Source organism: Apostichopus japonicus, chromosome 3 (genome assembly GCF_037975245.1).
Source record: "Apostichopus japonicus isolate 1M-3 chromosome 3, ASM3797524v1, whole genome shotgun sequence".
Taxonomy (NCBI): Eukaryota; Metazoa; Echinodermata; class Holothuroidea; order Aspidochirotida; family Stichopodidae; genus Apostichopus; species Apostichopus japonicus.
Genome location: NC_092563.1, coordinates 28083554 through 28108383, shown reverse-complemented (window position 1 = coordinate 28108383; position 24830 = coordinate 28083554). Strand labels below are relative to the sequence as shown.

The window sequence follows — 24830 nt, the reverse complement described above, 5'->3', positions numbered from 1 at the left end:
TAACTTCTATCTAAATATATCACCATATAATGTAATCTATTACTATCATGTACCAAACAGCTGAAAGACAGACCAACCAACCCGCACCCCCACACAACCCCACACAACCCCACACAGCAATCCGCACCCCCACACTACCCCACCCAGGCCTTTAAACATGGTGTAAGGTCTGACATGAACCATACCTTTGTGAACCCTGACACAACCCTGGGTCACATGACTTATGCCTCATTTTGCACTTCTCTTCATACAAATGACACATATTATATGAAAAAGTGTGGGAATATTCTCTAACCTTTGAATGTCAATGAGTCACCACATTGAATCTTGATATCCATTTGGGTGTCTTTGATGGATTTTCTGTTTGTTATCACTCTTTCTGAGTTATAAAACGAGTCATGAAGGGGATTCATTAAATTTCAAAAATTCCAGTGACTCAAACATGTTTACAGAGTTCTCCCAGCCCCTATACAGATAATACAGTGACTCATGTCAGGGACATGATTCTAGCCAGGAAAATTATCGGGGGTGTGGCTCCACTCCACCTTTAAATATGAAATTACTTGTTACAAACACCAGATGTGATCAACCATGCCCCCTCCCTCCCCCAACCAGAGGGGGAGGTAGTCAGTCTTGAGGAGACATTCATACATCTATACATCACCACACACTGAAATGGTTCTTGGGTTCTTTGACTTCACTTGTCCATATCTGTAGTTTCACTATTCATCTCTACTATGTAGTCAACCACACCCCTCCCTCCCCCACCCAGAGGGGAGGTAGTCAGTCTTGAGGAGACATACATACATCTATACATCACCACACATTGAAATGGTTCTTGGGTTCTTTGACTTCACTAGTCCATATCTGTAGTTTCACTATTCATCTCTACTATGTAGTCAACCACACCCCTCCCTCCCCCACCCAGAGGGGAGGTAGTCAGTCTTGAGGAGACATACATACATCTATACATCACCACACATTGAAATGGTTCTTGGGTTCTTTGACTTCACTAGTCCATATCTGTAGTTTCACTATTCATCTCTACTATGTAGTCAACCACACCCCTCCCTCCCCCACCCAGAGGGGAGGTAGTCAGTCTTGAGGAGACATTCATACATCTATACATCACCACACATTGAAATGGTTCTTGGGTTCTTTGACTTCACTAGTCCATATCTGTAGTTTCACTTTTCATCTCTACTATGTAGTCAACATAACATAACATAACAACCACACCCCTCCCTCCCCCACAAAGAGGGGAGGTAGTCAGTCTTGAGGAGACATATCTATACGTCACCACTCGTTGAAATGGTTCTTGGGTAACTAGATCTGTAGTTTCACTTTTCATCTCTACTATGTAGTCAATCACTGTACTGACCTTCATACCACATGTAGTCAGTGGGCCCGAAGTAATGAATGCATCACCAATGCAGAGTGGATGGCCATCAACTGTCCAAATAGTTGTGGACTCTGTGGAAACAGTGGCATAGAATCAGGTGAGATCATCAGACTGCAAGGATTCCTACAAAACAAGAAGTACAAAACGGGAAAACTTATTTTTCTTGCTCAATGATATTAGGGTGAAAGGTCCTTTGTGTTTGATAGCTATCTCTATGTTTTCAAAATGCACTGAAAAATGTGAAGATTTCAAGGTATATTTAAATACTACCTCTAAATCTGGCAGTATGGTATTTAAATGGAGAGTTTCTCCAACTAGGGACCTAAAGGATGGCAAAGGCTTTGAACCTGGGGTTACTGTATTTCTATCAAAGTGACTTGTATAAAGGGCAGCATGCCATGTTAATTTAAAGCCAATTATTGAGCTTGAAAAAGACAGAATTGCATTTTCGGCTCCATCACTTAAAGCGACTGAAGCTTTGGAAGATACAGAGGAAAGTAAAACTTTGTGTATCTTGTCAGCAGATTGTCCCTGATGGAAGAAATTCACATCCCTATCCTAAAAGTATTCATTGTTTCACTTAACTTTTAACGTATCATCATATAATGTATCATCATATAATGTTCATAATATTGGTAACAAAACTTAAAATTATAGATATGTCGAAATAACGTTAACGATTAATAACAACGATAGGTATATACATTGCACGATCAGCTTGTGTATGAATTAAAAACATCAATTGATGAGCGTCATAACATCTTGTCGAAATGATCTTCATTTTACAGCTTGCGTGGATCGTCACCAGAACTGCACCCTTTGGGCTACGGAAGGAGATTGCGAGCAGTTTCCCAACTGGATGCTGGACAAGTGTCCTGTTAGCTGCCAGTTTTGTTCACCAAAAGAAACTGAACAAGTTCCTTTGACAAATATTCGCACCGGTGCGGTCTTAACTTTCATACAACACTCTGTAGCATTGATATTAAGCCTATATATTTTGTTTTGTACCTGTGTACTACCTAACTGTAGGTTACACAGCTTTTTAGAACCCGATCAATGTGAAGATGAAAATTCAGAAATCTTCTCGGTTTGACTAAATACTCTAACCACAGAAAAATGATTTTTCAATTTATATTTTACATGATTCATCTTCACTTGTTCACTTTTGTAGATGTTTGCTTAATTAATACCATTTAGACTGCAGCACTGTGTTCATTTTCAAACAGTATGAACAACACAAACAGCCAGCGGTTGCAGTTAGTATTGTCAAGAATTTTAATACCACACTAATTGACCTTTGACCCAATATGAAGATGGATGAAGAGGTCTACATTCACCTTCTTCAGCCATCTGCAAATATTTTTCATGAACGTTTTCATGTACAATATTGAATTAATGACAAACAAAATGGCTGACAACAGCCTAATACAACATTGTGTTGCCAGGGTGAAAGGTTAATATAACATTTTAACTAGATTCGTCATTTGGTAGTCTGCCCAGAAACAGTGATGAGATTGGCTATCTCGGTAGACTTCTTGATATTAAACATGTTTTACCTTTCTGTTCTCTGCATGTCTGACAAACATATTGAATGAGATCATATCAACTCCAAATGGGTCCACCTAACTCATTCATTGTTACAGTATGGCAGCAGGTCTGCATGTATTGTTGTCTGTACCTATTCTCTCCTCATGTTTTGCATGTTTTTCTATATTTTTATCATCCAGTATTTACCACACATGCATGACCCGCAAAATGTTAACCTCCTCTCTCTCCTTCGACACCTTGATATAAGCTGTCACTTTCGACTCACCATTTTAAGTCCTCTTCCCTTTTATCAAGAACTTTCCCTTCACATAACTCTAGATTAAACTCTCCAAAGGATTGATAAATTCAAAGGACTTTTGCTCATAGGTAAAAGTGAAACCTTGGTAAAGAATTATAGTCAACATTATCTTTTAATATATATATATATTTATGTTAAGTCATCTTGGGTGTGGTAATTGCACTGAGGGGTGTGGTAATAACAGAACAGATAAAGAAAGTAAGCATTTTCCTAAACTTGAGAAGTTGTATGTTGAACCCATATGCCTTCCTGTAAACATATGCTGAACTTCTTGCTCAGTACAACAAAGGCCTAACCCCCACCCAATCCCACACCCCTTCCCCTTCTCTCATGTCTGATGCTTCCACTTGTTTAACCTGTTCCATTTGTAAGTGGTCATATAGTTATATCAGTTTTCAGTTTTCAAAATATTAGTAGAGATATTTGAGATGCTTGAGATTGTAAGGGGTGTTAAGGTTGCTAAATTGTCCCTGCATTATCTATGGACTTTGCTGTGGAGTAAGGACACAATCTTGTATGTCTTTAATATGGTGCCTCATCTCACTCCCGGTTTGATGTTGGGAAACAAACCAAATGTTAGTATAAATCCATGCTGCTGGTGCAGACTGGATTTTCACATAAGACCTAACATAGTAACTTGGGTCAGGAAACATCTATAGTGTAGGAATATAGTGTCCCGTATTTGGCGATGTGAATCTACATTTCTTTGCAATTGACCATTGAGAGTGTATAGCTTTATCTTCTCACACAATTTGAAAGTTCTTGTAACAAGTGTTTTTTTTTTTTTTGGCTACCTCCTTTTGTTCTTAGTTAAATGCAAAGATAAGAAGAAACACTGTACTGGTTGGGCCGAGGCCGGACACTGTGAAGCTTACAAACACTGGATGACGGTAAATTGTCCCGAGTCATGTGACTTTTGCGGTGCTACAATAGACAAAAGTAAGTCTTGTATCAAGTCAACTTTATAACCTGTCTTTCAATCTCTCTGTGTAGTGATATTTCAATATCATGAAATATAGTGCTGCATACAGTATATGAATTCTCCATGTACTTCTTAAAAGTACTACAGACACCTAGCCAATTTGTCCCATATTCAGTACATTTGTTGTGTGTATGATAATCTCATTCAAAATCTGTTGAAAGTTTTTGAATAGCTCTTTTAGTTTCCAAGATATACACATTTGAAATTATGGTAAACCTGGGAAACTCAATAAATATGTACAAATTATGACGTGGAGTGTTGGGCTCATCAAGTGTTCTTACTTTTAGCCCTTAATATGTTAACCTTTAATCACAAGCCCACATTTATCCTTGGAATAATGTGATGTTCCTCTTTTCAAAGAAGACAATAAAATATTTCAAAAAATCGCCCTTGGGCCACAAACCTGTGTTCAGTGTCCTTGAAAAGAAGGTTGTGAAACAATGGGATAACATAACAGAAAAATTAGGCAGTCACTCCCTTTCAATCGTCAATATGCATAGTTAGCTAATGTTTATTCGCAAATATAACTAGAATTAAGAAAAGTAAGTAAGTAAGTAAAACTTTATTTCATCCCAGAAGGGAAAATACAAGCTCGCATATGTACATATAAGACAAATACAAGATGATAAAGAGTACGAAGATATAAGAATGACAAACATGAGAGTATCAGAGAATTAAAGTATTAAAGTTTAAAGGCGTGATGATAAAACAAATGTAACACCCGAATAGATATGTACAAATAAGACAAATACAAGATGATAAAGAGTAAAAAGACATAAGAATGGCAAACATAAGAGTATCAGAGAATAAAAGTATAAATGTATAAAGGCGTGATGATAAACAAATGTAACACCCGTATGGATGGCAAGAACGGGAAGGTAAAGCAGGCAACTAACGATTGAAACGAAAATTAAAGAGCTTAATGCACTGAGGGATAAAGGAAGATTTGTGTCGATTTGTTATTGCAAAAAAGCTTTTTGATGGGAGTTGCAGATGGGAGTTGCAGCTATTTTCATAATTTCTGATGCCTTTTACATTGATTAGGACAATGTTGTTCATAGGTGTCGGTAGATCTTTCAGTCTTATCTATGTCAGTCTATGCTTCCATATATTATAACTGTTTACCCCCATAGTACACAACAAAGCGTGGTGGCCAATTGGCTTAGGCGTCGGACTCGTGATCCAAGGATTGTTGGTTCGATTCATACATAGTTCATTACGTTGTGTCCTTGGGCAAGACCTGTGAGGTAACTTGTCATTGGGCGCAGTATATAACTGCTGCCGACTGGAGGGATTGCCTCAGGGACAGGTTATCATTGACCAGGGGGTAATAATAACGTCTGTAAAGCGCTTTGAGACCTATCGCTGGTGTAAAGCGCTATATCAAAATCAAATATTATATTATTATTGAAACACTATCCATTTTGTTCTTTGAGATATGACATTTTTTTAGCAGACTGTAACAATTATTGTGCAGCCGTCATTAAATTTGCCATGCCCCTATTGAAGTTACACTAGGTTACGGGTAATGTTACCATACATACCCATTCCATGTCTTTGCCTTAAGTCAATGCCTTAGGACACAAGTGATACTTTAAACTTAATTTAAGTCCTGAATAACTTGACTAGAGTCACGTTTGCTTTAATATTACAAAAGAACTTGACTTTACACAAACTTCCTAAGGTGACCAGAAGTTGACTTTCTCATACATACTTTTGAACCACTGTACACATTGATTATATTTCCTATTGCTGTGTCAGTCTTTGTTGAAGTTGTAACAAATACAACATGGCTCTATTTACATGTAAACAACATGAGGTGTAAACAACTTCTTTCTTACACCAAGCCAGCATCACCCGTCATCTGCTGTGTGCCAATGTGATGTCGACGGACACCGAGATTGTCAACTCATTTTCAGTTTGTCACCTTTACAACTCTGTGATGCATTTTTCTGGTCAATGTTTTCTATTCTTTTTCATAACGGAACAAAAACCAAAATTCTATGATATTGTCACTAATAAGGGAGTCTTCTTGTAAACTGAGTTGAAGATGCACTTCTCCCAATGAAACTTTTAGTGAAGCACTAATGCAATAATGGTTTAACTTTTCATCTTTGAAGCAAACTTGACTTTTTGTCACTAATGCTAACGTTTTAATTCAACGATTCAAACAAAGAAATTAACAGATTTATCTAGGCTTGCAATTTGAACAGCACTTATTAAAACTGCAGCTATGAATAATATTATATGAAAATTGACAAAATTCACAATTTTGAGAAGCAAGCTATGTTTACCTTATTAATTCAACTCTTCATAAACATAATAAACAATTTGCATAAGCATACAACAACAAATTTCTCTAATAATTTTGCTGATTATTAATATAAACCTTGCAAATATAATTGATTTCACAAATAACAAATTAACACCAAATTTAAAGTAAGAAATTAGTATTGAAAATTTCAAAAAGGGTTTTGAACAAATAAATCTTATTTCTATCAGACTCTTAGTTGAGATTTATTATAGAGCTATAACATTTTTTTTCTTCAGAAAATCTGAAAGAAAGAAAATTGAAAAAAAGAATGAAAGAAGTCCTTTTTCTTTCGTTGGTTTAGAATAATGATCGACTTCTTGTCCTCGGTTTTATTCACAGGTTGTGTCGACAAGGAGAAGAAATGTAATTTATGGGCAACAAAGAAAGAATGCAGAAAAAACAAAGGCTGGTTCCTTCCAAATTGTCGTTTCTCATGCAATGCATGCTCAGAGGCTGTCCCTAGTGAGTTCATAATCATATAAAAAGAAAATTTCTTTTTGACTTAATTTGTGACTTTAATTAAACTTGTATGTAATGGTTACTAATGTCCTTTGCAGACTAGAGGTAACATTTAAAGTTTAAGAAATTTCAAGTTTTGTGTATAACTTCCCAGTGGGTTTTCTTTTTACTCATTCCCTTATATGAAAATCCTGAATCTCTTAAAATCCCTTCCCCTGCATCAAAATGAAACTGAGGTGTGATCATGGAAACACAGTATACACCAACAGTTACCATGACTACTATTAATGGCTACCGTAAAAATAGAGAAATAGTTACAAAGTGATTATCACAACCAAAATAACTGCTGGATAATCTCATTTGGTGGACCACTGGACTAGTATTCCGGATCTCCATAGTTTAGCCAAAACATTCCTTGCTCTTTGATTTATGTTGGGGCTGAACTCATGGGGTGTGGTCCTGGGGTAATCAAAACCGACTCCCATGTATTTAGGTCTGGGGATATTCTGCCAGAACAGAAAATTAGATATTTAGATGTCAAATTCTGAGGCATAGTTTAAATAAGGTCTATAATTAATAGCTCTAAATGCTTTATGCTTGATTTTCTTTTTGTTCAGATGAATAGGGGGTGTAGCAAATGTCTAAATCTTCTCCGTTGAATGTAAAACCGCTATACCTCCACTAAAGATGAAGGGTGCAGGATGCCCCTCCCCCTCCCCACTCCTCCAAACCCTTTTGGCTAAAACAATTGGTACCATGGACTGAAATCTGCAAACCAGTTTTGGCAGGAGGTGCCAAAATCATAATTAGCTTTACATTTGTTGGGAGGAGCTAAAAATAATATGGTTGCTAGGAGTAATGATAATCAAAATCTGATTTTCGGCTTGACAGCTTGTAATTTAACTTTTCGGATACAGAGAGCTCTGTGTACTATGGAACGTTGTTCTTTGGACATTTGACAGTGCAGTACAGTAGTTTCATAAGCTAACAAATCCTCTTTTCATTTCTATCACAGGTTGCGTGGATCAACATCGATCGTGTCGTAAAAAATCAAAGAAAGGACATTGCGAGAAGAAAGCTAAAATCAGAAAGGAATGCCCATACAGCTGCAATCTATGTGGAAATTAAGAATTAAAAAATAAATATATAGTTAAAACACAGATCATATCTTGAATAATCTGCAATAGTTAGATAAAGGCGAGAGGTGGTCTCTTTGTTAAAAAAATGGACCACTGTCATCAGAAATGTGAAATGTATCTTTGGAGCAGTTATGGATAATCTTCTTTGGAATGCTAAAGCAATTAGCACCGCCGCAATACTTGTACCATACATTGTCTACAATACCTGTTAACCCTACTGTTTGTATTCTACATGTTCTTTAGTACTAAAGGGACACATGTCCTAAATCTTGGCTACATATATATGTGATATCTTTGTCAATCTCTTAGCGTAAGGTTAGGCATATTTGTTACATCAGTACATACAGTAGGAGAAGAGTATGATCCAGTACATGCTATAAGATGTGCATGCTCCAAAGGATCAGGTGTGTCAAATCTCTGTTATACTAGGATATCGTATGTCACACATTAAGAACTTAGCCGTGATGCGACTTCACACGGCACCAAACAATGCATTTACATTTGATATGCCTTCATACACTCAGATGTTTCTGGGTGTGTGTGACTGTTCAATCTTTAAGTTGATAACACTGAGTTGATAACAATGCATTATGACTGAGGCTTGTCAGAGACTCAGCCTGAGTGCTAGGTTTGTTGTATACTGTTATATGTCTTTGGTATAAGACTGTCAATGGTAGGTTGCCTCTTGAGCAGCCTATACTAGCATCAGAAAGATTTGAACTGCTAAGCAATTAATTTCAGCAATACTTGTGTCTCTTATAAAGCTGTATCTGAAATCATCATAACATTGAATATTGTGTCTGGCACTGAGGGGGGTTGCTATATGTTCACAACAACAAACCCTATAATGTTGGTTTTACCATCAAATACATTAAGTAACGTAAATTGTCCTAAACGTGCAAGTACACTTTCAAATTGATAACATCCTTAGTTGCAAATCTTTCACCATTAGCACTCGCATGTGAACAGAAAGTTGGTAGTCATGTTTTGTAAGATCAATATTTGGTGCTTACCTATGTGCCTTAGATAGGTGTAAGTCTCAATGTTGACATTTGTATTGAAGAACAAGATTACCTACAACCTATTACAGTGACAATTATGCAATTTAATATATATTTCATACTTATAGTGTGTATTTTTCTGGCAAGAGAAATTATCTTGCAAACACTTACAACACTTACACTTAGGCATCATCAAAATGCTACCATGTTTGAGAGTGAGGTCTTAGATGTTTTTTGTACATTTTTGGCTTTTAGTATTATTTCTTTTTTTTAGTGTTTTTTCCCCTTAACTTCTACTTCATCTCCCACTTAAAAGAGGTCTTTGAAAACAAGCAGAATACTATAGAGACAGGAATGTGGAGAATTATTAAAGAAGCAAACATTTTAAGTATTTAAATTGACTTACAGCTGTATATGTGAATAAACCTATGATGGTCAAAACAATGTTAATATAGTGTATATGAATTGGTGTAACAGTCTTTTTATGGGAGATATTTTTTTTTGGCATATGATGATGTTTTCATATATATTTAAAAATTATCATACAATATGCTGCCAGGGTGTTTTAAAGTATTCCTTGCTAGAATTCATTTTCATCCGCTTCATTAAAAAGAGGTCAACCTTTCTATAAAGCACTGATTTTATTATTGTTATTATTTTTTTCCTTTTTCATTTTACTTACATGTTCCTCGCAAAAGGAAAAAACAGGAAATGTCTTACTCAAATGTTGGTTCTTAAAAAGAACATGCAACTTTTTGTATTAAAATAGCTGGAAATTATATTTTGGAGCAAATTTAATTTTCTGAGCTGTGCTTTCTGCTGTGTCTCTGTTTGTAATAATTAGAACAAAAGAACACATTGATCCTTTTCTGAGCCAGAGCTAATCTACTGGCTCATTCAGTTGATCCAATGTTTGTGGTTACCGCCGGTAACCGCTGCGTGGTTACCGCTTTGTGGTTACCGCTCAGTGGTTACCGCCTGTGCCTTTCAATCATAAGGTCCCCGGTTCGAGTCATACCCAGATTAATGTATGTCGTCCAGTCATAGAGTTGTTAACAATTCATAATCATGGACGTTAAATATGAATATGTAAGAGACTGACTTCGGTCAGCTTGCGGCTTTGATAAGCCAATAAGGCTTCTTCGCGAGTTCCTGCTTGCAGGAGGATCTAATATACATACATACATACATGTTACAGTTCTCCAAGAGTTTAAAGCAGACTATTGCATTGGTTTGTAAAATGTGGATCATTCAGACAACCTTCAGGCTAACAGAGATTTACATAATACATATATTACAAGGTCCCTTTACCTGTTTCTTATTGGCACTAAAAACCTCTGAAAATTTAAAGCATAGTTTTACCAACTTTGTAGCAAAGTTTTTTTAACTTTTATGCCAAAAGTTACATTTATTTTCATCCCAAATTATTACTCTGCCTCGAAAAAATATTTTCAATTATTTGTCAAGTTTTATTATTTATTTTTTATTTATTTACCCTTTACCTGTTTCTTATTGGCACTAAAAACCTTTGAAAATTTAAAGCATAACTTAACCAACTTTGTAGCAAAGTTTTTTTCACTTTTATGCCAAAAGTTACGTTTATTTTCATCAAAAAATATTACTATGCCTGCCCCCCCCCCCTTGAGCATATTTTTTAATTTTTTATGATATCGCTAGTAATTTCAAAATAGAAAATGCTAAGATGCAACCTACAAGACCTGCAACCTACAAGACCTGGGAAGTGCCATTTCCAGCGATCTGGGAGGCATTTTCGGCCAAATTGTCCTGTATGCTTTGTGCCAACCAATGGTGGCGCTACGCTAAGATAGTTTGCCGACAGGATTTGCCCCTCCCTTGGCAAATGCCTTGCTATGCACCTGGATTTATTTATAGATGATGATGATACAGGAAGGACATATTTGTCAGATTACTGGTAAGGAAAAGCTGACACTAAAGCTAACCTATATATACATGTATTAAACTACTGTATGTACACCACTGGGTGGCATTGGCTGGACTCTGCTCCAACATTAAGTCCAGCTACCACAGATACCAATGCACTCCAGTCTGAGCCTGAATCGAGTCTGAGACTGGACTTGAGTACTCCAGATCTGGAAATGTAACTCTTATTAAAGTAGATCAAAGTTGTGGCCAAATGGTTTTGAATCAAATGGTACACGTATTCTACCACACACATGTGACATTGCTCTGAAGTTGTTGAATCATTCCGGTGAACCTCGATTACCCCAAACCAAGAAGCTAAACCTTTATTGTTGCATAGAAATGAATCTTTACACATCTGAGTAGAATTGCAGTATTAGGAGTGAGTGCTCTTCGTAGTCTTATTCTACTTCTCATCTGTTTCATGCGAGTTGCTGGAGCAATATTCTCTACAAGGCCACAGAGTTTTCCTTCTCGCCCCAAAAAGACACCTTTTGCCAGAAAATTGCCTTAACACAGGGTTGTCCAACCTTTTGATGAGGAGGGCCACCTTGAATGATTATGATAAAGGAGGGGCCGCATGAGCCTACAAGCTCCTGTGGCATATCCAGGGTTTCGTGCCAGAGCGGCAAATTTCAGTGGCCCCGCTAGGGGTCTGTATGGGAAATGAAGTTACTATGCAAACGGAGCGCCACCGTAGGTGGGTGCGTGGCATGCAAGAAAAAAAAACTCGCCCAAAAGACCCCCAGATTGCAGGAAATGACACTTCACAAGCGTTCTGATCTGTATCAAAACAATCTTCATATTGAGATATAATGATCTCTGAAATTTATCAAAATAGAATTCCTGGGTAAAACTACATTTGTAAACTAATGAGGTTGGCGGGCCGGACGGGACCTTGCGGTGGGCCGCACTGTGGCCCGCAGGCCGTAGGTTGGACAACCCTGCCTTAACAGCTATAGAGACAAAAGATTCAACCCCTGGTACCTATATGCAAATAAAACCTCAGTCGTACCTCTGTGATTACTTTGTGTAAGGTCTATGCTACATGTTAACATTTCTTTTAAGAAGAAACAGACTATCGTTTGTTTTGAGAAGAAGCAGACTCTCAAGATTCCAAAAATCCATAGATGGATCAATGGGTATCACACTTCAGCTCAGCATATACTGCAAACCAAGTACTATAATCAGTCAATGGTGACTCAGTTAGAGAGAGTAATTTCATTTGGCTTCCACATTAACATTTGAAAAGAGTGGACGTTTCTCGTCATCTTTAACAAAATCTGAATATTTGTCACCAAATCCTACCGCTGAAGGTCGAAAATGAACTGACTATGCCACAGACAGAAATTAAAGTAACTTGGGTACATTAAGTCAAGCATTACTGCAATAATTAGTTAAGGTAAATCAAGTGTTGACAGGTACTAAGGTTTGGTTGTATCCTAGCAACTGGCAGAATTGTACTCCACGATTGGCCGATGAACTTTACGCTTTGATTAACTCACCACATAAGACGAAGATCTCTCCTCATCTAGTCTTCTTGCTTTGGTGATCTTCTTCCGATATCGGATCTTTACTTCCTCTTTGCATAAACATGAGGCCAGTCACTATCAAGGTAGCACCAAAAAACCACCAGATTGAATGTATTTCACCAAACATCAACCAGCCTAGAAAAGCCTTCAAGAAATGAAACAGAAATTTGATGGAAAGTACAGAAAGGTTCATACATGATTGATATGTGAGGGAATTTCAACTTTATGTTATCTACTCTGTAATTCTAGCTTTTTAATACTTTTTTAATCAGAAGGGGGGGGGGGTAGGGGGGTTGGTGTAGTTTGGAATAGTGACACAGCATATTAACCACAGGTAGGCTAGTAAGTTTGGGAGCGGAGGCACTGATGGCACAAAGGATAAAATTAAAGGTTGCAAGTGGCACAAACTTAGAGGTTCAACAGGCAGCGATGCAGCAGAGTAATTTTTCTGGAAGAAAGGCCAAACCCATTGGCATATATTTTCCCAATTTGCTGCAGAACACTCACTACAATTCCGATGAAAGTTGTCAAAACATTTCTTAAATGTCTTGGCGGAGATCTCAATAAATACAAAATGTTTTACTAAGGTATTGTCAAGTTATTTCTGCTTACTGTGGCCAACAAGTTTGAAGAAGTGTTTGTGAGTGTGGCCTGGATAGTTCCAATCATCTGCATGGATTTCACGTACATTGTCCACATGACACCATTAAAACTCAACATCAGTAGGAAACAGACAATTCTTAAGACCGGTGACATCTGCAAAATATACAAACAAAGAAAATATTATTTGCATTTCATGACAAACGATTCAATTCTTTTTCACGTTTAATACAATATGTGTTCAGGACAACATTGACCAATGGGCCAAGGTCAGAGTTCAACTTGGAAAGGAAAATCACACCTCTCTAATGAATGGTAAGCTAATACAAACCAGACTATTTTATCACTCAGGGGTATTAAATTTGCATTGCCGTCGTCGTCAACATTGCCCTATACTTTACTGTAGGTTCTAACCTTCTTAATTATTCCCAGATATTGAGAAATAATAACTTTCTAACACTTGAGTTCGCTGGGTCTTAGGGTCTGTAAAATCCCAATTGGACAGTTCTTAATAAGTTTAAATTATTTTTTAAGAATGTCCCAAAGTCGCACACAAACTAGAGAGAAGAAAAACTGAAAGTTTCATACACTCAAGGGAGTGATCACTGGAAATAAACCTAATCACCCATATTTGTAAGTTTAACACAGATGGCCTTATGCCTGTATCCTAAATTAAACACTCATTACCACAAGCAAGCAACTAAAGTGAAAGATTGGGTTAGGTAAAGTTCAAGTCTCAAAGTTAATATAATGAACCATTCAATGTTAGATTTGCATCCTAAAAGAGCTCTCTACAAGTAAAAGAACCATAACTCTTTACAGTTAGACGGCTACAATTGTCTTGGCAAGCTTGATCCCTACAACTACATCAATATACATAAGTAACAGCAACCATGTGGTTACAGGAAAACATTCTCTCACACAAACAATAATTTCAACTCCAAAGTGAAATTTTGCTCAACTGCCCAGCAACCTATACTGTCCAATGGAAAATGTGATGACTATGTAGGTAAGTGTTGTGTATTTCTTTAACATGAAAACTAACGGTATAACGTTTAACTAGGAGACCAATAATCATTTAAGTCTTAATACAGAAGGCTATCCTCAATTTAATACATTTTTGGAGATTTAGAGAAGAACCACTGCTGTACAGACATGACTTACTAAGGTCCATTTATCTGTTGGTTCAACGTTTGGAAAGTATAGCTGCAGTAGGAAAGAGCACAGTCGATCTGCTTCTGAAGATGAGAAAGCAAATTTTGCAACGACAGATGCAGTAGCTGCACAAAGTCCTGCAGAAACTGCCATCACAAATCCGGAGGTCCACATCTTGAAGGGCCACAAGGATATACTGTAAGGATGATTTAATTGTCACCCTTTGTACTGTATAATCTGAAACGAAAAGAAAGAAAAAAACACTTTCAATGAGTTTGCATACATTTAAAAGAATAGTCCAGGTCAAAAGTTCTTTTTGATATGTTATAGATTAACATAATCTAAGCATTGTAGTGAAATTTGCATTAAATTCCTATGTACCGTTTTTGAGATATTGACAGTTGAAGTTATCTGATATTTTACCAAAAGTGGACTTGAAGCAAACAGGTGTGATGTCATAGTTGCACACTGACAAATAATGTTTTGTTTTTTTTCCCTTTATTTTTCAGTCTATTGATTTGACCTTGGATTGGATAGGGTTACTAGTTTGTCTAAAGGGGATGTGAATTAGTTCTTAAAATACCAATACCTATGGTACATTCACATTATGGATGCATCCAACTGTCAATACCTCAAGAAATTTTGACCTGAACTATTCTTTTAAAGCAATTGTGTTACACTTGACATGTACTGAGCAACACGATTACAATGTGGAGTTATTTCACCAACAAGGCAGTTTTTCAGGGTCAAACTATAATTCTTGCAGTCCGGAGTATATAAGTGATCAACTTTCGAATTTTCCAATTTCAACTTGCTATTTCAAAATGGATACAATGCAAATATTGATTACATTACAATTCAATTTGCATATGGTCTGAAATTTCATTCATTGCAATCTCTAAAGCAAATTTCATGTAAATAAATTGTGCTCGCATCTTCAATGAAAGTTTTCTGTGGATGTTGAATACAAACATATACAGAGGTAACTATTGCATGTGCTAGAAGTTATGAACAAAACTCAATCATGAGCAAAGTTAGGGGCCACCCTCATATGTTAATCCTGGACGCAGGAAATAAAATAAAACTGTTAGCAAACTGCTTATCCACTAGAAAGCCTGTGTAATAGAATGTATAAAAGTAAGTTGGCCTGACGTTTCGATCCTAGCAGGATCTTCTTCAGAGGCTAAATGACAAATTAAAAAACAGTGTCTTTGTTCATGTATATGAAACAAATAATGTCATGGCCTTCTGCTGGTACTACTGTAGCTGTAGTACCTAATCAGGCTAATATTCAGTGGCGGAGCGTCCATACAGTCAGGGGGGGCGGATGCCCCCCCTGACGGACTCGAATGGACTACTGGCGCCCTTTTCAGCTTTTTACTACTTTTTACTTATTCGCGATTATTGACTTTTTATTGCGCTCTCATCTACCTATTGACATTTGTCACATTCTGTTGGTGTAATTTTCTGACAAAATTGCGACGACACCTATTTATTCTTCGTTTATCTGCAAATTAGCAAGGCCCGGAAAGGGTCATTTCCAGCGATCTAGGAAGTATCTTTACTCAAAAATTTTCTGTACGCTCCGCGCCAACCTGTGGTGGTGCTAAGCTTAGATAGTGTCGAAAGCGCCCCTACAGACCATTCTTGCCCCCCCTGACCAATACCCCTACAGTAGCTCCGCCACTGCTAATATTGTGAGGTGTTTTACAGCACATTTTGTGAAATGTTTATGTTTTAACAGAGGTCACAGCAATGAAAAATATGCCCCACAAACATGTGTACTAAGTTGCAAGTCCCTCAGTCAAGCTTCCACAGGTTGAAAAGTCAAAATATCATGCCATGAAAGTGTCCATTAGCTATAGGTTGCATCCATAAACCCGTCGTTTTTACTGAACGGTAGGTTTTACCAGTCGTAGCTGAGTGATCAGTCCCATCTTTTCGCACCTTAGTTGAGCTGCCTATTCGTCTATTATGCAACTCATCACACAGCTAGTAGCCAAATCACTATCAGATCAAGGCAGACATGCCAAGGTGTGAACAAATTGACTCTCCCAAACTCACCAGTTTGTTTGCAGGAGAGAAAAAGTTTCAGTAAGTTGTGGTCAAGAGAGCTGAAAAATGCAACCTATGGTTAATGGACTAATTCTCCTCATGTGGTATAATTTTGCAAAACTAGGTCCATTTATTCATTACTATGTAACTTTTTGTATACATGTACACTGTGGTTTTTACCTTAAAACTCCACTGTTATGTCTTTGTATCTGTGCCATGGATGACATGTACATCTATTTATTTGTATAAATGGCACTAGGACGCAGTTGTATCACTGACCATGCAGACCAGTTTTGGCAACTAACGCATGTGGGTACTACAGTCGCCTACTGTAGCATGGTGCATGGGCTCATATTTGACGCACTTAAGGTTTTGATTGACGATGTCTATCAACGAAAAATCCAAATCACTCAACTCATATGTGTAGTTCAGCAATGTAATGATCTCAAAATATTTACTGTTGTGCCGATGCAGCGTACAGTTGAGCAGAATTTGACCACAAAATTTCTGCTGTGTCAACTTCTTTCATACCCCTCAATTGACACATTCTTCGATAAGCTAACTGCAGCGAAGGCCTATGTATACATCCATTGACTTTGGATGCTGTTTGCTATGCTCTGAGTCTCTAAGCTCAGGCAGCTAGGTCAGGTCCCAGAGAGTAGTGGTATTTATATTGAGGTAATTTTGGTTATTTTTAGGGAGTACGATTTGTGCCAAAAAATGTGCAAAACTGGGGGAAGGGTGTTAAAAGCTTTAAAAAAAATTGATCAGCATATACCTGAAATGGTTTCGAACACAAGAAATATGTAACTCTGCTTGACTGCTAAAAGTTTAGGTTGCCTGCTGTATCGTTGCTAGTAATATTTGAAGGCGGGTCAATTACGAAGGTGGGTCAATTATGAATCCTTTACTATACATTTAGTAAGATTTCAGTATGTGATGAAGGTATGTTTTTTCTGCTGTTTGATTATGTGAACTTCAGTGTATCATCATTTGTGTGTAAATAACGAAACTTGAATGAACAATTTGGCATTGGCCTTTGAAGCACGCTGGCAGTGCAAAAAAATCTTAAACTTACATTGAAGTTACCTTTATAGGAGTTAGGGAACCCTTCATTACATTACACTTGGGCCTGTGGTGGACTAACATGACAATTTTAATTGCCATTTTTTTAATCTCATTCTTGCAAGATCTACTCATTATAACTTCTAACGGGAACAACTTACACTACAATCACTAAGCTGCTGCAAATAAGGTTAAACTTAGATTTAATGCAGTTAAGGCATAAGCTAGGCCTAGTAAGAATAAGATTGGCTTCTGCATGCTGCTAAGTCAGTGTGCAGTATATGCTAATCGGCCAGGCCTAACGTTAGGCCCCGTATCCAACGTTACTATGAGATTTGAGTCTTACTCTTAGTAAGTTATGGCAGCCTTTACAGCATAACCTTTTTTCAGTCAATAAATCAATGATTTTGGTAACAAAATTCAGTTTGTCCTAACAACTTCCTGTTATTTCCATGAGCCGATTTTCAATATTCGCAAAATTGATACAACCGTGTTTTCTGTCGCTTTATTCTGGAGGTGTCAGGCATGTAATAATAGTTACATCTCACCAAACCCACAAAAACCCACATCTTGCTTGAAGTATGAACGCTAACCGCCGCCATTCGCGGTATTGGCAACAGGATTGATTTATTGCATTTCAAAAGCCAAATTCAAAAAATGTTGTTCCTTTTTTAGAGTTTTTGGCCTAAAAATACAGTTCATTTGACTAGTATTCTTTTCAAGCATATTAGGCATTAAACGCTTGCGAATGTCTAGCATCTACCCTCAGTGTTGTCACTCTGAAGCCAGCAACGCAGTCACGGTGTCGGAGCGTCCATACAGTCAGGGGGGGGGGAAGGATGCCCCCCCCCCCCGCCTGACGGACTCGAATGGAATGCTGGCGCCCTTTTCAGCTTTTTACCACTTTTTACTTATTCGCGATTATTGACTTTTTTATTGCGCTCTCATCTACCTATAGACAGTATTAATCTAAGAGGATTCGGTGCTGCAGTGGCGGAGCTAAGGGTATTGGTCAGGGGGGGCGGGGGTGGCGAGAATGGTCTGTAGAGGAGCTTATCTAAGCGGAGCGTCACCACAGATTGGTGCGGAGCGAACAGAACTTTTTTGAGTAAAGATACTCCCTAAATCGCCAGAAATGACCCTTTCCGGGCCTTGCTAATTTGCAGATAATGTGACTGACCACTCCAACCCGGCCTTATCCCTCTCCCCTGATGGCACCTGTTACGAAAGTAAAGTATGATGGCTGGAAAGTACGGATAATATACTTAGAGAACTGACTTCCGAGATCAACCGGAGACGAATCGTCCTGGTTAACCCGATGTCCTTCTGTCCTGGAATAATCAAAACTTTGTTTGACAAAAATAGACACTTAGTACTTTTCACTTGGTTAGTCCGAAGTATAAATTACTTCTGTAAGGAAATGCTTCCGGTTACTTCCGACCTCAGTAATTGTTAACACCATGACCTCATTACTATGGACCCTTTCCCGCATTGTATACCGGTCGCAAAAGTTATAACAGTGTTTTGCGTTGCCATATCTTGGAGATATTTCCATACTATAGGCCATTGTACACTGAGAAGAATGATCATGAATGTAACATTTGGATTTGTTTTCGGAAATCATTAGGCCTTTATGTGCTTAACACGGTCTGGTTGATACATTAACGGAGTCGAACTTATCAGTTTAATTACGGTTGCTAATTAGTTATGCCTATGTGTAAATAGGCTATGTAGGAGGGTGTATAGGTTGCTCTTTACAGTAAATATATTTTTCAAATTACGATGTCATTTTATAAATAACTTGTAAAGAATGTAAGTAAGACTATATAGTCTACAATCGTTATGTTGGAGAGGTTTGATGAATCGTTTTTACAAGATAGGCCTATGTATGTGGTGGAGATGTATGGGTTGTAGGACGTGGTTGGGGGCCCGGGGGGTTTCTTTGATTGGGGCACATTTTATTTGCTGGTGCCTCCTGCAGGGGACCACCGAGGGGGAGAAATCCTGTGGGGTCTAGGGAGCATATCCCTATTTTCGGATAGGCCTATATTTCTTGGTCTCTGGTGCCGATTTCGCATACACAAACACATTCCCGAGTTTTGTTGAAATCTCAACGGTGTTACATTTTATCAATAAGAAGTGTCCTTTTTGTTCATGAAAATTCGTTTCCGCTTTTTTATTTTAGTGATGAAGGAACTATAGCTTTTGATATTTTAAAGGTGACCTTTTGCCGGTGAGAAATTGAGAAAAGTCTAATAATTACCAATCAAATACTGGAATTTTTAGTAGAGAATACACAAAGTGACGGTCCACATTGTCGAGCTGATTTGAGGTGATTCTGCAGTAAATCCCACTGCCTTTGAAGATTTTAACCCTCGAATGGACCCTCGACGTTCATCGTCTGATATTGTTAACATGTAACATGTTCAGTGTTACTGAGATTCAGAAGGCCGAATCCCCGACTGGCATCTGGCAACCCTTACCCCTCAAGATCTGCTATACGCCTGGAATTCCCAGTGTGAGTAGTGAAAAATATACATCTCCATTAAAACCTGACTGACTCTGTGGTCCTATATTGAAACTGAAAGTATAGGTTCAGAATACGTTCAAATATGCACAAAATTCGTGTTACAACGCTCCTTTCCAAGACCACCCTGCACCTTATTCACTCAGTCACGGCCCTCAAATTTTAGTGTACAAACATTGTCAATAGCTTTCAGAAGGGTCATTAATGGTCGCAACTGTTGTTGTTCAGATACTAACACGCCTAAACTGAAATAATTTGTCAAAGAGCAAAACTGGTAGCGAGATTCGCTGAGATTTAACTGAAAACGTATGGCAGAATTAAGCAGATTTTGAGGACAAAATTGGCAGAGTACGACCAAGGAGATGCTACTCGGATAACAGCTCCCTGGTGCGACTATGTTCTTTCCATGGTCAGTTCAGACTACTTTTTAGTAGGCTACTCAGATCTTATTTTGGCCTCACCAAACAGTCGACTATGCGCAGGTAAATATTCTTTGTAGAGGACAAGCTTGACTAAAATTGGTACAAATCAATTCAGTCTTCTGCAAAGTTGGACCAATCTCTTCCGAAGGCTTCCTAAAGTTTCATCAGCGTTTCGCTTTCCTCTCCACTTCCGCCTTGTAAATGACGTCATTATTACCCTTTGCCATCCACATGAGAAATTGCCTCGTAAAACAGAACGATATAAAGGTCGAATGAATCACACGAAAGAATCCTTGAAGGTGAACTTCGACCTCGTCACTTACAAGTTTGCAGCAACGTGTTCTCCACGTTGGCATATTTCGCAATATTCAGTACTATTTTTAGACGGACTTTCCCTTCGATGACATGCATTCAGCCAATCAACGATGGCAGTGGTGATGTCATTTGCTTATCAAAGATAAGCGTTAACCGCCTGAATTAAACTCCGCATTGTGAATATAGCACTTATCTTTTAAGCAAAATATAGTCATAAATTTTATTATCCATGCAGTAGAACACAATAGTGAATTTAATGGAAATTTTAAGAGCAATTTCAGAACTGTTACAGGGAGAAAAGAGTAATCTGTGGAATTTTTTGCTTTGTTACAATATTCTTCCGCAGGTTATACAGCTCACGTGACCATGATGTAATTGCATTCTAGTAGGTTCCAGCATGCAATGCTTATACGTACGTGTCTAGCGTGTATAACTGTACAATTGTTCACACACTGCATTCATTACGCATCGCTTTTCATCAAGTGTGTTGTTAGGTTCGACGCACCTTCTCAGTTGTACCTTATAAATCTGTTGCGAAATATACAGAAATATCATTTATCATTCGTTCGTTCCTGTAGCAGGTTCCACAGAGTCAAATCTGAACAAATCAAAGTCGGACACAGACTGTAATTTTCTTCGTGTTTGTAAAGAGAAAACAGTTGGACATTTCTTCACTCTGTTGTACCTTTGTCGAGTAATATTAACTTTACACCATGTGTTGCAGACTATACGATGGAGGCCAGTGATAGTTTCTACGAGTTTGACACTGTAAAGTCTACGTTTTCTGACAGAAACCAAGTCTCTGCACAAGCCAATATATTTCAGTCTAATAACAGAGAAGATTCTTTGAAGTTTGGTGATTTGGGATTGTACAACGAAGAGTCAATTGATTTGGAACAATACTTACATCTTGGTAATACTCCACCAAACATAAACGGTGACGAATTATTGAAGCAGTTCGGTGCGTATTCAAGTTCACCTCCTGTTACTGTTAGTATTAAACCCCAGACTATTAACGCTTCTGGTATCAGTCAGGGGTTAGCTGCTTTTTCTCTAGCCGGTAGTAATCCCCAGCCACAAGAGCCAAGTGTTGTACAGACCGCTCTATCATCTTCTGCAACAACCACTCAGCTCGGGTTCCAAATAAAACAAGAAATAGAAGAACACAGTGTGCCTGAGTTTTACCAAGATTCAGAAATGCCTCCTGGTGAAGAGCAAGCTTTCCAGATGGCTCAAGGTGAGCAGAGTAATCTTGGCGGTCAACAAGTGTATATTACACTCAAATCACTTACCGAAGGCCAAAATGTCACAACAACAAGCACAGCTGATGAGCCCTACAACCAAGCCTATAACTCTCCAGAACAAGGTGGCCAGGATTCCAGTGATAGCGGTTCTGTTGGCAAAAAGAGGCACCGAGGGACAGTTAACAAAGAAAGTGATGAGTACAAGACAAAGAGAATTCGCAACAACATAGCAGTCAGAAAGAGCAGGGAAAAGAGTAAGGCAAGGAACAAGGATCTCCAGTCAAAAGTACAATCGCTCCAGGGAGAAAATGATAAGTTGAACAAGAAAGTCGAGCTGCTTACAAAGGAATTAACTGTGCTTAGAAGCCTTTTCACAACAGTCAAGCCAAACAACACCAGTCAGTAGACAACGAATTTTGATTTATTGCGGTTAGTTGGGACGATAAAACCAGTGCCGGTGGTCTCTGTGTGACACCTACTGTATGAAGAAAATTATCATCCAGGCCAGAGCGGGACGTCATGAAGAAAGCGCAACAACTTGATGTACAAGACTGATTCTTTGTGCTGATTTATGCACCTTCAGGAAGTTGCTAGTATTTGACGAGAGGGATTGGTCATCACTGTTCATGACTTTTAGTAGTGTATACTCTCCAGAGAGTTGCATGTTGCAAAAAATAAAAAAATGTCATTTTACTTTCAAATGCAGCTAAAATCATGTATAATAAGGTTGGCAAATGTACTAGCTCGAAGTTGATACAGCTGGAAATATATAGTTGTGTGGGTATTGGTTTTCTAAGCCATTTACAGGGTTGGCCGCCCAAAATACTTTTAGTATAGGTGAATATATCTGTGACGTCACTCTTGGCATACATTTATAGGAGATAGATCAGCTTAGCTTGGTCACCATAACATGGAAAGTAGAAGCTACTGTAATTATGTAATTGCTTTATGAACCATTTATGAAAACATTTGACTTGCAGAGAATATGTAGAAATATAGTATTTTTCTCTATTTTGACCAGTTATATCTTTTCTTTTGTTTAACAATTGAAGGACTATTTGAAATAGTTGTATTATTTGAAACAATTGTACCATTTCATGTCCATATTCCATTCTTGCTATTTTGTTTGTCATTAAATCATCATCCATTTTGAAACACTTTTGATCAGCTTCATGACATATTTAACTATGTTTCTCACGTTAACTTTAATACAGAGTTGTGTATTGATACATGTGTCCTCTACCTCAATTGCTTGTATCATGTGATTCAAAACCACCGTTTGGTTCATGTTCATACGATAGAAGTTGACAGCAAATGGTCAAACGTCTACTTTAAAGGATTTTTGCGGGCTATGTTCTGTACTTGAGGAAACAAGGTCTTAACATGTTTAAAGAGAGAAGTGTTTTCGTGCGTATGTTTTCAATGTCACAACTTTGTAGTTGAAATTTAAAGGCGATGGATTTGATCCAATATCCTGTGATTTGTTTGCGTGCACGTAGTGCCATGTTATTATTTATTCCATAGTTTGCATTAAGGTTAAAAGATAAAGGCAAACCAAGGATGGCATGTCCAGATGATATCCACTCGGTGCATACAAAAGGAATCGAGGTTAAGTGAGGAATCAATTGTTTGCATTATTTTGTAGTAGTTTGCTATATTTATCATTGACATCATTGTTTATGTTTGTAGTATGTAGAATTGTAGATATTAAACAATTCATCAGTGAAAGATCAAAAAAGGTATTCACTTTAAGAAAAATCCAAGTTCTTAAGGTATAATTTTATATTCTGCTGGATTAAGTTTCAACTGTGTGTGGTGTTTGTTTCCCTACAGTAATATTAGGAATTTAGGACACCGAATTTCAAGTCCATATAGAGTATTGTATGATTTGAAGAAAGTTATTGCAGATCATGAGTTATTTATGCATATACATTGGTATTTGAATATTCTGTATCATGAAAATGAAGCACGTGAATATTATGAAGGTTGAGTTTTAAGTACACAAACATCTTGTCTGTCTTTTTTTGTCTTAATACTTTTCTTAGCCAGAAGGTACTGTAGTGCACTAAATATCAGCAGGCCAAAATGAAAACACAGATAGTCATTAGAAAGGTCTTTGTAAATTAGATGTGATATTCCATTGCTGGTTAGTTCTCCCCCCCCCCCCCCCAACCCATTTATCCCTCTACAATATTAGCAGTGTGGTGTGCTCCTCTCCACAAAAGTAAGCCCTACTACCACATTGTTTGATTCCACCCTCGTCGCAATTCCCGCCCCCCCCCCCCACATTTCTCACCCATTTAACCCTCTTCTAGCTATCTCTTACTATTCTTTCTCGTGCATGCCCACATGGGTCCGACAGCAGTCTAGTTAATAGCCGTACAAATACCAGTATCTGACATGACCCGTTCTCAGCCCGTCGGCTTACGTTTTTCAGCAAGCAAAACATGCATGAAGACGTGAAATATTTAACATTTACAGGTGTAGAGTATTACTCGGACTGGGTTCCTTGAACGTTTCAATACAGATAAAATGAACTTAATTACATACAGTGCCATAGTGCAGTCCGATTCGCCTTCCATGATGCCAAAACTATAGTTCTGATGCAATAAACAGATTCATGGACTAAGCAACAACTCCCTGGACAAAGGCTGAGTATAAATGCATAGGTGTTATGTATGCAGGTAAGTTAGCAACTCAGTTGTCAATAATTCTCTTACTAAATTGTTATTCTGTCATGATCTCTTCATACCACAATTATAGACATGTAAAACAACGTAAATATGTGATCAGTGCACAATTACGCTACTATATAAAAATGCACGAATTTC

General features: G+C 37.8%; 3 protein-coding genes across 8 annotated transcripts in view; 2 read left to right on the top strand and 1 right to left on the bottom strand.

Annotated features, from left to right (window-relative positions):
• LOC139965718 (zinc metalloproteinase nas-15-like) overlaps positions 1-9941 on the top strand; it is a 95606-nt gene extending 85665 nt beyond the window's left edge. For 3 of the 5 annotated variants that reach the window (XM_071968376.1, XM_071968375.1, XM_071968374.1), the window contains 5 exons: positions 1365-1499; positions 2191-2343; positions 4059-4187; positions 6884-7006; positions 8019-9941. In XM_071968376.1, coding sequence (XP_071824477.1) covers positions 1365-1499; positions 2191-2343; positions 4059-4187; positions 6884-7006; positions 8019-8131 — 653 coding nt within the window. In that variant the 3' untranslated portion in view covers positions 8132-9941. The remainder of the gene's footprint in view (positions 1-1364; positions 1500-2190; positions 2344-4058; positions 4188-6883; positions 7007-8018) is intronic. The other 2 variants (XM_071968377.1, XM_071968378.1) reach the window with 2 other exon arrangements.
• Positions 1386-18201, bottom strand: LOC139965719 (transmembrane protein 42-like). Of its 2 annotated transcripts, none has more exons than XM_071968380.1 (5): positions 17872-18201; positions 14381-14608; positions 13229-13372; positions 12590-12761; positions 1386-1525 (listed from the first exon to the last, which is right to left on the bottom strand). In XM_071968380.1, the coding sequence occupies exons 2-4, from the start codon at positions 14543-14545 to the stop codon at positions 12612-12614; spliced, it is 459 nt and encodes a 152-aa protein (XP_071824481.1). In that variant the 5' UTR covers positions 14546-14608; positions 17872-18201; the 3' UTR covers positions 1386-1525; positions 12590-12611. The 2 variants fall into 2 exon arrangements, with proteins under 2 accessions (XP_071824481.1, XP_071824480.1); XM_071968379.1 differs by having other exon boundaries at positions 14381-14599; positions 17872-18196.
• Positions 18202-21214: 3013 nt separating this feature from the next.
• Positions 21215-24005, top strand: LOC139965717 (uncharacterized). Its single transcript, XM_071968373.1, has one exon. It carries the CDS (start codon positions 21488-21490, stop codon positions 22403-22405), a length of 918 nt encoding a protein of 305 aa, XP_071824474.1. The 5' UTR covers positions 21215-21487; the 3' UTR covers positions 22406-24005.
• Positions 24006-24830: the final 825 nt, after the last annotated feature.

Coding starts and splice junctions, on each gene's coding strand:
- LOC139965717 (XM_071968373.1), top strand. CDS start 21,488: ATGGAGGCCAGTGATAGTTTCTACGAGTTTGACACTGTAAAGTCTACG.
- LOC139965719 (XM_071968380.1), bottom strand. CDS start 14,545: ATGTGGACCTCCGGATTTGTGATGGCAGTTTCTGCAGGACTTTGTGCA. Junction 13,373..14,380: donor CAACAGATAAATGGACCTTA/GTAAGTCATGTC, acceptor TATATTTTGCAG/ATGTCACCGGTCTTAAGAAT. Junction 12,762..13,228: donor CTTCAAACTTGTTGGCCACA/GTAAGCAGAAAT, acceptor CATTTCTTGAAG/GCTTTTCTAGGCTGGTTGAT.